Here is a 12,534-nt window from a genome sequence, read left to right on the forward strand (position 1 = left end):
TACAATGTACAACATACAGGGGGTATACAATGTACAACATACATGGGTATACAATGTACAACATACAGGGGTTATACAATGTACAACATACAGGGGTATACAATGTACATCATACAGGGGTACACAATGTACAACATACAGGGGGTATACAATGTACAACATACAGGGGTATACAATGTACAACATACAGGGGGTATACAATGTACAACATACAGGGGGTATACAATGTACAACATACAGGGGGTATACAATGTACAACATACAGGGGTATACAATGTACAACATACAGGGGGTATACAATGTACAACATACAGGGGGTATACAATGTACAACATACAGGGGTATACAATGTACAACATACAGGGGGTATACAATGTACAACATACAGGGGTATACAATGTACAACATACAGGGGTATACAATGTACAACATACAGGGGGTATACAATGTACAACATACAGGGGTATACAATGTACAACATACAGGGGGTATACAATGTACAACATACAGGGGGTATACAATGTACAACATACAGGGGTATACAATGTACAACATACAGGGGGGTATACAATGTACAACATACAGGGGTATACAATGTACAACATACAGGGGGGTATACAATGTACAACATACAGGGGTATACAATGTACGACATACAGGAGGTATACAATGTACAACATACAGGGGTATACAATGTACAACATACAGGGGGGTATACAATGTACAACATACAGGGGTATACAATGTACAACATACAGGAGGTATACAATGTACAACATACAGGGGTATACAATGTACAACATACAGGGGGGTATACAATGTACAACATACAGGGGTATACAATGTACGACATACAGGAGGTATACAATGTACAACATACAGGGGTATACAATGTACAACATACAGGGGTATACAATGTACAACATACAGGGGTATACAATGTACGGTTACCAGCAAACACACACACATCATAGGTTGAACTGGATGGACTGATGTCTTTTTTCAACCTCACAAACTATGTAACTATATACATATAAAAAGTGACACCCTCAGGGCTCCCACTGATTCTGCATTATGGTGAGTTGAACTATTTGATTTTATATTACAATGTAATAATAGAAATAATGCGCTTCAATCATCCTGACACCATATCAGCCACAGCGATGATTGGATCGCTAACACCAGCCATTCCCCCGACAAATTGCCCATGAAAAACCGCATCCCCTCCCAACACACTCCAATACTAACATTGTGGGAAGCGCTCTGCGCGGGCCGGATCCCGCTCCTCTTCCCGCTCTTCTTCTAGGCTCTTCCTTATCGGTGTCAGCAGAATACCTGCAACATCCAAGCTGTACATCAGAAGAAGTATTCTGTGCTGTACATTCCTTCACTTCCTATTAATATGTCAAATCAGTAATAAGAGAGAAATATTGCATCACTTCCTGTCCTCACACTCTGTACAATCACATCACTTCCTGTCCTCACACTCTGTACAATCACATTACTTCCTGTCCTCACACGCTGTACAATCACATCACTTCTTGTCCTCACACGCTGTACTATGACATCACTTCCTGTCCTCACACTCTGTACAATGACATCACTTCCTGTCCTCACACGCTGTACTATGACATCACTTCCTTTCCTCACACTCTGTACAATGACATCACTTCCTGTCCTCACACAATCTGTACAATGACATCACTTCCTGTCCTCACACACTCTGTACAATGACATCACTTCCTGTCCTGACACACTGTACAATGACATCACTTCCTGTCCTGACACACTGTACAATGACATCACTTCCTGTCCTCACACACTCTGTACAATCACATCACTTCCTGTCCTCACACACTGTAAAATCACATCACTTCCTGTCCTCACACACTGTACAATCACATCACTTCCTGTCCTCACACACTGTACAATCACATTACTTCCTGTCCTCACACGCTGTACAATCACATCACTTCTTGTCCTCACACGCTGTACTATGACATCACTTCATGTCCTCACACTCTGTACAATGACATCACTTCCTGTCCTCACACACTCTGTACAATGACATCACTTCCTGTCCTCACACACTCTGTACAATGACATCACTTCCTGTCCTCACACAATCTGTACAATGACATCACTTCCTGTCCTCACACACTGTACAATCACATCACTTCCTGTCCTCACACACTGTACAATCACATCACTTCCTGTCCTCACACACTGTACAATCACATCACTTCCTGTCCTCACACACTGTACAATCACATCACTTCCTGTCCTCACACACTGTACAATCACATCACTTCCTGTCCTCACACACTGTACAATCACATCACTTCCTGTCCTCACACACTGTATAATCACATTACTTCCTGTCCTCTGACTCCTTTCTATTACAGGCTGGGTGATCTCTGACACATTGCGGTGATATGATGCGGTCAGTGGATGTGTAGATTGGGATTGGTAGAATTCCATACTTTATTGGAGGGTCAATAAAATCCCGACTTCCATCCATCTACAGAACCCCGGATTGGAGGACTCACCGTGTGGGGGAGGATCTTTCTGTCTTCCGGTTCTCAGAGGGGTCAGCGACAATCCTGCGTCACACAAACACAAACCGTTTGTTATTTCACATTTCCTATCACTGTACGACATTCGCTGCAAAGTCACAGTCTGTGCGCTGGTTTACACGCGTCCCACTTCAACACACAACAAAGAGACTACCGCTTCACCACCGCTTCACTGCTTCACCGCCTCTAAAATCATTTTCTGTACAATTCTCCTTTAAGGGGGCGTGGCAGTGAGTGTGTCCTACGCCTACATACTTTTGCTAAAAGGTGTCCCTCGTTCCCATCTCAGAAAGTTGGGGGGGGGGGGGTGCAAACACAATGTGTTCCCCGGACTGTATGGAACCATTTCATTCATCTGATTGCCATTCAGAGTGCTTTAAAAAAGCCTCTAATTCTACATTCTAAAATAAGTGTAAACAAGGCCTTTCACACAAACGATCCGGTCCCTGTCAGTTTTTAGGCGGATCGGATGCCCCATGCATCCCTATAGGGCAGCGGGTGTCAGCGGAGACATGATAGCTGACACCCGCAGCCATCCGATCCTGTCCAGGAAATCCGGACGGATGGAAGCCCTATTTTCCATCCGTCCAGTGGATCGAATTGGATGGGATCGGATGAGAACGGACAGGCGGTCCGCTCTTATCTGATTCCCCCATAGAGCAGGAGTTTCCATGTTCAGGCTGATCGCCTTCATACAAAGTGCATCAACACACTGAGAATGTACAGAAGTGTGCTGACAGGTGTTACATAGTTATATAGTTACATTGTTACATAGTTATATAGTGACATTGTTACATACTTATATAGTGACATTGTTACATAGTTATATAGTGACATTGTTACATAGTTATATAGTTATATAGTTACATAGTCAGGTTGAGAAAAGACACAAGTCCACCCAGCTCAACCAATAGGTGTGAGTCTGACCTCAATGTAGAAGTTGGAAGATGTAAAGTTATTTGAACTCTCATTTGTTTTTTTCTATTAAATACCAATCATGTCACACTTCCTCCTCTGTGCAGTTGGTTTACACAGAGCAGCCCGGATCCTCCTCTTCTCGGGTCCCTGCCTGGCCCCTCCCTCCTGTTGGGTGCCCCCACAGCAAGCAGTTTGCAGTGGTGGCACCCGAGCCGCAGCTCTGTGTATCCATTCAGACAAAGAGCCGCGGTTCGGCCCCACCCCTTCTCTCTCCTCATTGACCAACTGAGGTTGACTGACAGAAGGGGGAGCCAATGACGCAGCTGCTGTGTCTAAGCCAATCAGGAGGGAGAGTCCCAGACCGCTGAGGCACTTGTGGACATCACTGGATGGAGGAGGGGCTCAGAAAAGGCTTTATATCTTAATGCATAGAATGCACCTCCTCTCTTTACAATCCCTCTATTGTGTATCTCTAAGCTAAACCTTTTTTTTTAGTTTTGGATTGAGTGGAGAAGAGTTGGGCCCCCTGTCAATGTGTCCCCATAGTTTGACCCCCTGTCAATGTGTCCCCATAGTTTGACCCCCTGTCAATGTGTCCCCATAGTTGGACCCCCTGTCAATGTGTCCCCATAGTTTGACCCCCTGTCAATGTGTCCCCATAGTTGGACCCCCTGTCAATGTGTCCCCATAGTTGGACCCCCTGTCAATGTGTCCCCATAGTTGGACCCCCTATCAATGTGTCCCCATAGTTGGACCCCCTGTCAATGTGTCCCCATAGTTGGACCCCCTGTCAATGTGTCCCCATAGTTTGACCCCCTGTCAATGTGTCCCCATAGTTGGACCCCCTGTCAATGTGTCCCCATAGTTTGACCCCCTGTCAATGTGTCCCCATAGTTTGACCCCCTGTCAATGTGTCCCCATAGTTTGACCCCCTGTCAATGTGTCCCCATAGTTGGACCCCCTATCAATGTGTCCCCATAGTTTGACCCCCTGTCAATGTGTCCCCATAGTTGGACCCCCCTGTCAATGTGTCCCCATAGTTTGACCCCCTGTCAATGTGTCCCCATAGTTTGACCCCCTGTCAATGTGTCCCCATAGTTTGACCCCCTGTCAATGTGTCCCCATTAGGACGATTTGCCCTGGAGACACTGCTCACAGAGAAAGAAAGTGAGGGGAAATCCAAACATTTAGAGTTGTCTCCAAAACAATAAGAAAGCTTCCAATGGGGGCAGCCAACTTGGGGCAACTGTCTAAGGGGGAGGAGTTAACTGTCTAACGGGGAGGAGTTTCTTCACATTTAGAGATCTCCTTTAGAGGAGAAGTACGGGGAAAGCTGGTTTGGTTGTACTTCTCCTATGGATCACAGGAGTGCAGTTTATTTTACACTCGTATGTCTATGTTTTCTGAAGCCCGCTCTCTGCTGACGTAAAAAATGTCGGTTCCAGGCACTGCGTCATCATCACCACAGAGTCGGGATCCGCCAGATCCCTGGACCGATACCCAAATCAGCCTCTCAGCATGCCGCTGAGAGCCTGAGCTATTCGCTCCACCCCTTCCACAGCCCAGCACTCCAATAAGCGAGGAGGAGGCAGAGTGGAGAGCGGTGACTGACAGTCCCCCACAGCCCAGCACTCCAATGAGCGAGGAGGAGGCAGATTGGAGAGCGATGACTGACAGTCCTCCACAGCCCAGCACTCCAATGAGCGAGGAGGAGGCAGATTGGAGAGCGATGACTGACAGTCCTCCACAGCCCAGCACTCCAATGAGCGAGGAGGAGGCAGAGTGGAGAGCGGTGACTGACTGTCTTCCACAGCCCTAGGTGGATGAGAAGAAGCCCCGTCCTTCTAGGTGGGAGAGAAGAAGCCCCATCCTCCTAGGTGGATGAGAAGAAGCCCCGTCCTCCTAGGTGGAAGAGAAGAAGCCCCGTCCTCCTAGGTGGAAGAGAAGAAGCCCCGTCCTCCTAGGTGGGAGAGAAGAAGCCCGTCCTTCTAGGTGGGAGAGAAGAAGCCCCATCCCCCTAGGTGGATGAGAAGAAGCCCCGTCCTCCTAGGTGGATGAGAAGAACCCCTGTCCTCCTAGGTGGATGAGAAGAAGCCCCGTCCTCCTAGGTGGAAGAGAAGAAGCCCCGTCCTCCTAGGTGGAAGAGAAGAAGCCCCGTCCTCCTAGGTGGAAGAGAAGAAGCCCCGTCCTCCTAGGTGGGAGAGAAGAAGCCCCGTCCTCCTAGGTGGGAGAGAAGAAGCCCCGTCCTCCTAGGTGGAAGAGAAGAAGCCCCGTCCTCCTAGGTGGAAGAGAAGAAGCCCCGTCCCCCTAGGTGGAAGAGAAGAAGCCCCGTCCCCCTAGGTGGAAGAGAAGAAGCCCCGTCCCCCTAGGTGGAAGAGAAGAAGCCCCGTCCCCCTAGGTGGAAGAGAAGAAGCCCCGTCCTCCTAGGTGGAAGAGAAGAAGCCCCATCCTTCTAGGTGGATGAGAAGAAGCCCCCGTCCCCCTAGGTGGAAGAGAAGAAGCCCCGTCCTCCTAGGTGGAAGAGAAGAAGCCCCCGTCCCCCTAGGTGGATGAGAAGAAGCCCCGTCCTTCTAGGTGGATGAGAAGAAGCCCCCGTCCCCCTAGGTGGAAGAGAAGAAGCCCCGTCCCCCTAGGTGGATGAGAAGAAGCCACGTCCCCCTAGGTGGATGAGAAGAAGCCCCGTCCTTCTAGGTGGAAGAGAAGAAGCCCCATCCCCCTAGGTGGATGAGAAGAAGCCCCGTCCTCCTAGGTGGAAGAGAAGAAGCCCCGTCCTTCTAGGTGGAAGAGAAGAAGCCCCGTTCTCCTAGGTGGATGAGAAGAAGCCCCGTCCTCCTAGGTGGATGAGAAGCCCCGTCCTCCTAGGTGGATGAGAAGAAGCCCCGTCCTCCTAGGTGGATGAGAAGAAGCCCCGTCCTCCTAGGTGGAAGAGAAGAAGCCCCGTCCTTCTAGGTGGATGAGAAGAAGCCCCGTCCTCCTAGGTGGAAGAGAAGAAGCCCCGTCCCCCTAGGTGGATGAGAAGCCCCGTCCTCCTAGGTGGATGAGAAGAAGCCCCGTCCTCCTAGGTGGAAGAGAAGAAGCCCCGTCCTCCTAGGTGGAAGAGAAGAAGCCCCGTCCTCCTAGGTGGAAGAAAAGAAGCCCCGTCCTCCTAGGTGGATGAGAAGAAGCCCCGTCCCCCTAGGTGGATGAGAAGCCCCCTCCTCCTAGGTGGATGAGAAGAAGCCCCGTCCTTCTAGGTGGATGAGAAGAAGCCCCGTCCTCCTAGGTGGATGAGAAGAAGCCCCGTCCCCCTAGGTGGATGAGAAGCCCCGTCCTCCTAGGTGGATGAGAAGAAGCCCCGTCCTCCTAGGTGGATGAGAAGAAGCCCCGTCCTCCTAGGTGGATGAGAAGAAGCCCCGTCCTCCTAGGTGGAAGAGAAGAAGCCCCGTCCTCCTAGGTGGAAGAGAAGAAGCCCCGTCCTCCTAGGTGGATGAGAAGAAGCCCCGTCCTCCTAGGTGGATGAGAAGAAGCCCCGTCCCCCTAGGTGGATGAGAAGCCCCGTCCTCCTAGGTGGATGAGAAGAAGCCCCGTCCTTCTAGGTGGATGAGAAGAAGCCCCGTCCTCCTAGGTGGATGAGAAGAAGCCCCGTCCTCCTAGGTGGATGAGAAGAAGCCCCGTCCTCCTAGGTGGATGAGAAGAAGCCCCGTCCTCCTAGGTGGATGAGAAGAAGCCCCGTCCTCCTAGGTGGATGAGAAGAAGCCCCGTCCTCCTAGGTGGATGAGAAGAAGCCCCGTCCTCCTAGGTGGAAGAGAAGAAGCCCCGTCCTCCTAGGTGGATGAGAAGCCCCGTCCTCCTAGGTGGAAGAGAAGAAGCCCCGTCCTCCTAGGTGGATGAGAAGAAGCGCCGTCCTCCTAGGTGGAAGAGAAGAAGCCCCGTCCTCCTCGGTGGATGAGAAGAAGCCCCGTCCTCCTAGGTAGAGGAGAAGAAGCCCCGTCCTCCTAGGTGGATGAGAAGAAGCCCCGTCCTCCTAGGTGGATGAGAAGAAGCCCCGTCCTCCTAGGTGGATGAGAAGAAGCCCCGTCCTCCTAGGTAGATGAGAAGAAGCCCCGTCCTCCTAGGTGGATGAGAAGAAGCCCCGTCCTCCTAGGTGGATGAGAAGAAGTTTGGAATTCATGGCAGGGAGAAGACCTATGAGAAGTCAGGAGATGGATCGGCTCCAGGCTCCACCTATGACTGAAATGTTACTTTTGGGTGGATTGACCTTTTACCTTTGGCTGCCTGTCCTATGTGACCAAATACACAAATGATGTTGGATTGGTGGGTTTTCTAGCCACAGCAACCAATCACACTTCAATTAGTGAAAAACAATGGCAGCCTGGTTGCCAAGGGTTACTGCATTACCTTATTAAATGAATACTTTATTTGTACATATTATGCTTTTCTTTGATGTCTTGTAGAATAGCGGGGGATGGAATTCGGGGCAGCTTTGTATTTTCTTCACTGGCACATCAGGGAATGGTTCTTGTCAGTGGCAGGTCAGGGAGACCAGAGATTGATAAATAGGGACCTGAATTCCAGCTTCTATAGTGAAATATTATGCAGCTGTGATGACCAAAGAATACTGCTTTTTACTTGTTCTGTTGAAAAGGATGTATTTGGCTCCTGATGGGAGGTCTGGACCTTATTCCATCTAGCATACACCAGTCGCCATGGTAACTGCCAGCAATGAATTATACCTACAGGTTTGTCTTTACATGAAGTCCCTGACAACTTATTGCTGGACCTTTACTTCCTCCCTGCCATGACAACGCACGCACCCGCAGGATCTGGGGGAAGATTGAAGTACATCAGCCATCCACAAACTACTAAAAGCACAGATCTATGGAGGAGCGCAGAGTTCAGCGATTGCGGGGTTACTTTGTCGCGGTCTGTATCTGTGTGATAACAGAGAAGTAGATTTCTTCCCATAATCAGCGAATCCCGAGCCGGCTGTTACGTGTTCAGAAACCTGATAGGGTCAGCATGTCTGCGCCCATCACATCCCTTTATAGGGCGCGTGAACATGGGCACAAAAAATGGCGCCTTTCAAATCCATACCACCGATGTGAATGCAGATCTATTATAGGCAATGTGCCCACGAACATCGGGGGAGGGGGGCTGAACTCTGTAACTTATCAGCAGCGTTCAGCTGCCTGGGGACATTTCTGACGTAAGGTATAGAACTTTCACCTATCCCTTAAGCAGGCTATAGATGGTTTGAATCTCAGATGGTTCAGCAGGGATCGGCCAAGATTCGATCCATCTTTGGGCAGGCTGATTGTCAACTGATAAACTTGGGTACAACCAGCATGTCAGATTTTTTATTCAATTATTGGCAGCGGCTGAAGCACCCAAAGCTGACATGAAGCCTGAACATCCACCTGATAGAAATTGGAAAATATGTGAATAGAGGACCAGGCGGCAGCCTTGAAGATCAGAGATATGGATTCTTGATGATGAAGATACGCCAACAGCCCTTGTGGAATGACCTGTAATGGGGAAGGGAGAAACACTTTTCTCAGGAGCGGAGGTCCTGGAGGTAAGTCATTGAATCCACCTGGCAATGGTGGAACAGAATGTCCTCTAAGACCTCCAGATACAACATAAAAGGATTCAGTCTTTGAATAGAGGCTGTAGCTGCCAAGTAGACCCTGGCAGACCTAACCACATCCAGTGTCATGGTTGTCATGCTTTTTAGCAGGACAGAAGAACAGGAGGACAATGTCCTCACTGGGATGAAAAGAAGAGACCACCTTCGGTATAAAGGAAGGTATTGGTCTTAAACACCTTGTCCATGTGCAGAACAAGAACAGGCTCTTTATAAGAAAGAGTTGATAGACGTGACGGAAATCAGGAAGGAAACCTTACATGTGAGGTCCTCCAAAGGAATGTCTCTAATTTCTTCAAAGGGGAGCTTCAGAGGAGCAGAGATCCCATTGTAACACAGGAGGTAGAACTGGGGGATTTATAGGAGCAACTCCAGAAAGGATTCCAAGGTAAGAGGTTTCTGGAAGAGGATAGATAAGATATAAACTTTTCCCTTGTGGGTACTCAGGGCCAGATGCTGGTCAAAACCAAAATACGAGTGACAGAGTATTTTATGGGGTTTAGCCATCTGTCCTTGCACCATGCAACAAAGGCCCATCCTGTGAGATGGTAAATCTTGTGGGAGTTAGAGAATACCTGACTCACAGATACTCCTATCCTTTAGAACTTGGGTTTCCATAGCCATCACATAGCATGGAACAGACGCCTTGGTCTGTTTGCAGGAGGCCAAGGCTTGTAAATCCAGAAGACTGAATATGTCTGCGTTCCATGTTCTCTTGGGCTAATTTGGTGTAATGAGAATCACTAGGACTCTTCCATCCTCTATCTTGTGTAGCAGTCGAGTGAAGCACTTTATTGGAGGGAAGGCATAAACCAGTTGGAATTGAGTCCAATGAATCCCTACAGCATCTACTGCAAAGGCTAGAGAACCCCCTGGTCTTGGCCACAAACGTATTCAGCTTGTTGTTGAACCTGGAGGCCCCACATTTGACTGAGATTCTGAAAGATCCCGGGGTGCAGATATCACTCCCTCAGGTCTAGGCATTGGTGGCTTCGGAAGTCTGCTTGCCAATTGTCTACTCCATGAATGTGTACTGCTGAGAGAGCTGGAATGAAGGTCTCCACACGAGATAGTCAATCAGACTTATTTCTTATAGGGCAGCCAGATTTCTGGTGCCGCCATGAAGATTTACGCTGTGGCATTGTCTGATTGTACCATAAATGGGTGACCTTGCAGAAGAGAGGTCCAGAGATATTCTGATGACTCTCAGCTCCAGAATATCGATGGGGAGTTTTGATTCCTGCATAGACCATGTCCCATGAAAAGTCAGTAAATTCCACCCTAGACTGTAAGGCTGGCATCCTTACCACATTCCAGGGCAGGATTGGAGGTCTACTTTGCCAGGGAGATCCCCCATTTGTTTTTTGTGGAGACCTTGTCTCCTGGAAAGTCAGAGAGAAGTAAATTCTGCCCTAGCCTGTAAGGCTGGCATCATTACCACATGTGAAGGATAGCATGTGAAGGAATGCCTTTCCCAGTTTCAGGCCAGGATTGGAGATCTACTCTGCCAAGGAGATCTTTGTTTAGCTGGTTAGAAGCATTGGGGGATCCAAGGATTGAATTTCCTTGTTGCACATCTTGATGATGTTGGACTAAAGAGGTCGGGAGTGAAGCTGGGCAAAGGGAACTGCCTAGGAGGCCACCATGAGGCCCAGAACCCTTATGCAGAAGGAAACTGAGGGATGTCCTTTTGCCAGAAGGTAAAAATAAAAACATGAAAAAATACAAATGCAGCCACGGCATCTAAGAACCGGAACGCTGGGATATTTTACTGTTCTTGTATTACATACGCTTTAACATTTGTTACGTAGCTAAGTGCAGATTCTGTTAATATCAGCTATGTCAGGCTGGCAAAAGGATATGGAAGACGTGACTGCTAGAGACTCGTCTTACGGAAAAGAGATTTCAACTCCAAATACAGAAAGGTTTCTTCATAGTAAGAGCAGTGAAAATGTGGAATAGACTCCCTCCAGAGGTGGATCTGGCCAGCTCAGTGGATTGGTTTCGAAAAGACCTGGATTCTTTCCTGGGTGTACATAATATAACTGGGTAATAATATTTATAGGTAAAATTTATCCAGGGAATATCCGATTACCTCTCGGGGGACCAGGAAGGAATTTTTTCCTCTGCTGTAGTAAATTGGATCATGCTTTGCTGGGGGTTTTCACCTTCCTCTGGATCAACTGCGGGTATAGGATTGTGTATATGGGATTGTATAGGATTGTGTATAGGGGATTGTATGGTTGGGGGGGTATAGGATTGTGTATATGGGATTGTATGGTTGGGGAGGGTATAGGATTGTGTATATGGGAGTGTATGGTTGGGGTGGGTATAGGATTGTGTATATGGGATTGTATGGTTGGGGAGGGTATGGGATTGTGTATATGGGATTGTATGGTTGGGGTGGGTATAGGATTGTGTATATGGGATTGTATGGTTGGGGCGGGTATAGGATTTTGTATATGGGAGTGTATGGTTGGGGCGGGTATTGGATTGTGTATATGGGAGTGTATGGTTGGGGCGAGTATTGGATTGTGTATAGGGGATTGTATGGTTGGGGCGGGTATAGGATTGTGTATATGGGATTGTATGGTTGGGGAGGGTATAGGGTTGTGTATAGGGGATTGTATGGTTGGGGTGGGTATAGGATTGTGTATAGGGGATTGTATGGTTGGGGAGGGTATAGGATTGTGTATATGGGATTGTATGGTTAGGGTGGGTATAGGATTGTGTATATGGGATTGTATGGTTGGGGAGGGTATAGGATTGTGTATATGGGATTGTATGGTTGGGGAGGGTATAGGGTTGTGTATAGGGGATTGTATGGTTGGGGTGGGTATAGGATTGTGTATATGGGATTGTATGGTTGGGGAGGGTATAGGATTGTTTATATGGGATTGTATGGTTGGGGCGGGTATAGGATTGTGTATATGGGATTAAATGGTTGGGGTGGGTATAGGATTGTGTATATGGGATTGTATGGTTGGGGGGGGGGTATAGGATTGTTGTGTATATGGGATTGTATGGTTGGGGGGGGGGTATAGGATTGTGTATATGGGATTGTATGGTTGGGGGGGGTATAGGATTGTGTATATGGGATTGTATGGTTGGGGGGGGGGTATAGGATTGTGTATAGGGGATTGTATGGTTGGGGCGGGTATAGGATTGTGTATATGGGATTGTATGGTTGGGGCGGGTATAGGATTGTGTATATGGGATTGTATAGTTGGGGAGGGTATAGGATTGTGTATATGGGATTGTATGGTTGGGGGGGGGTATAGGATGGTGTATATGGGATTGTATGGTTGGGGAGGGGTATAGGATGGTGTATATGGGATTGTATGGTTGGGGGGGGGGTATAGGATTGTGTATATGGGATTGTATGGTTGGGGGGGGGGGTATAGGATTGTGTATATG

The 12,534-nt window shown here is 48.3% G+C and overlaps 2 protein-coding genes across 2 annotated transcripts in view; both read right to left on the reverse strand.

The window, feature by feature from the left end:
- The window catches only part of DYNC1LI2 (dynein cytoplasmic 1 light intermediate chain 2), a 332,150-nt gene that overhangs the window by 124,406 nt on the left and 195,210 nt on the right, over positions 1 to 12,534 (reverse strand). The window lies entirely within an intron of this gene.
- TERB1 (telomere repeat binding bouquet formation protein 1) overlaps positions 1 to 12,534 on the reverse strand; it is a gene marked incomplete at its 5' end in the record, with an annotated part of 113,547 nt that overhangs the window by 8,347 nt on the left and 92,666 nt on the right. The window contains 2 exons of the mRNA XM_082271067.1: positions 1,249 to 1,335; positions 2,550 to 2,603. Of these exons, the coding sequence (XP_082127193.1) occupies positions 1,249 to 1,335; positions 2,550 to 2,603 (141 nt within the window). The remainder of the gene's footprint in view (positions 1 to 1,248; positions 1,336 to 2,549; positions 2,604 to 12,534) is intronic.

Source organism: Pelophylax lessonae (assembly GCF_965119305.1).
Source record: "Pelophylax lessonae genome assembly, chromosome: 10".
Lineage (NCBI taxonomy): Eukaryota > Metazoa > Chordata > Amphibia > Anura > Ranidae > Pelophylax > Pelophylax lessonae.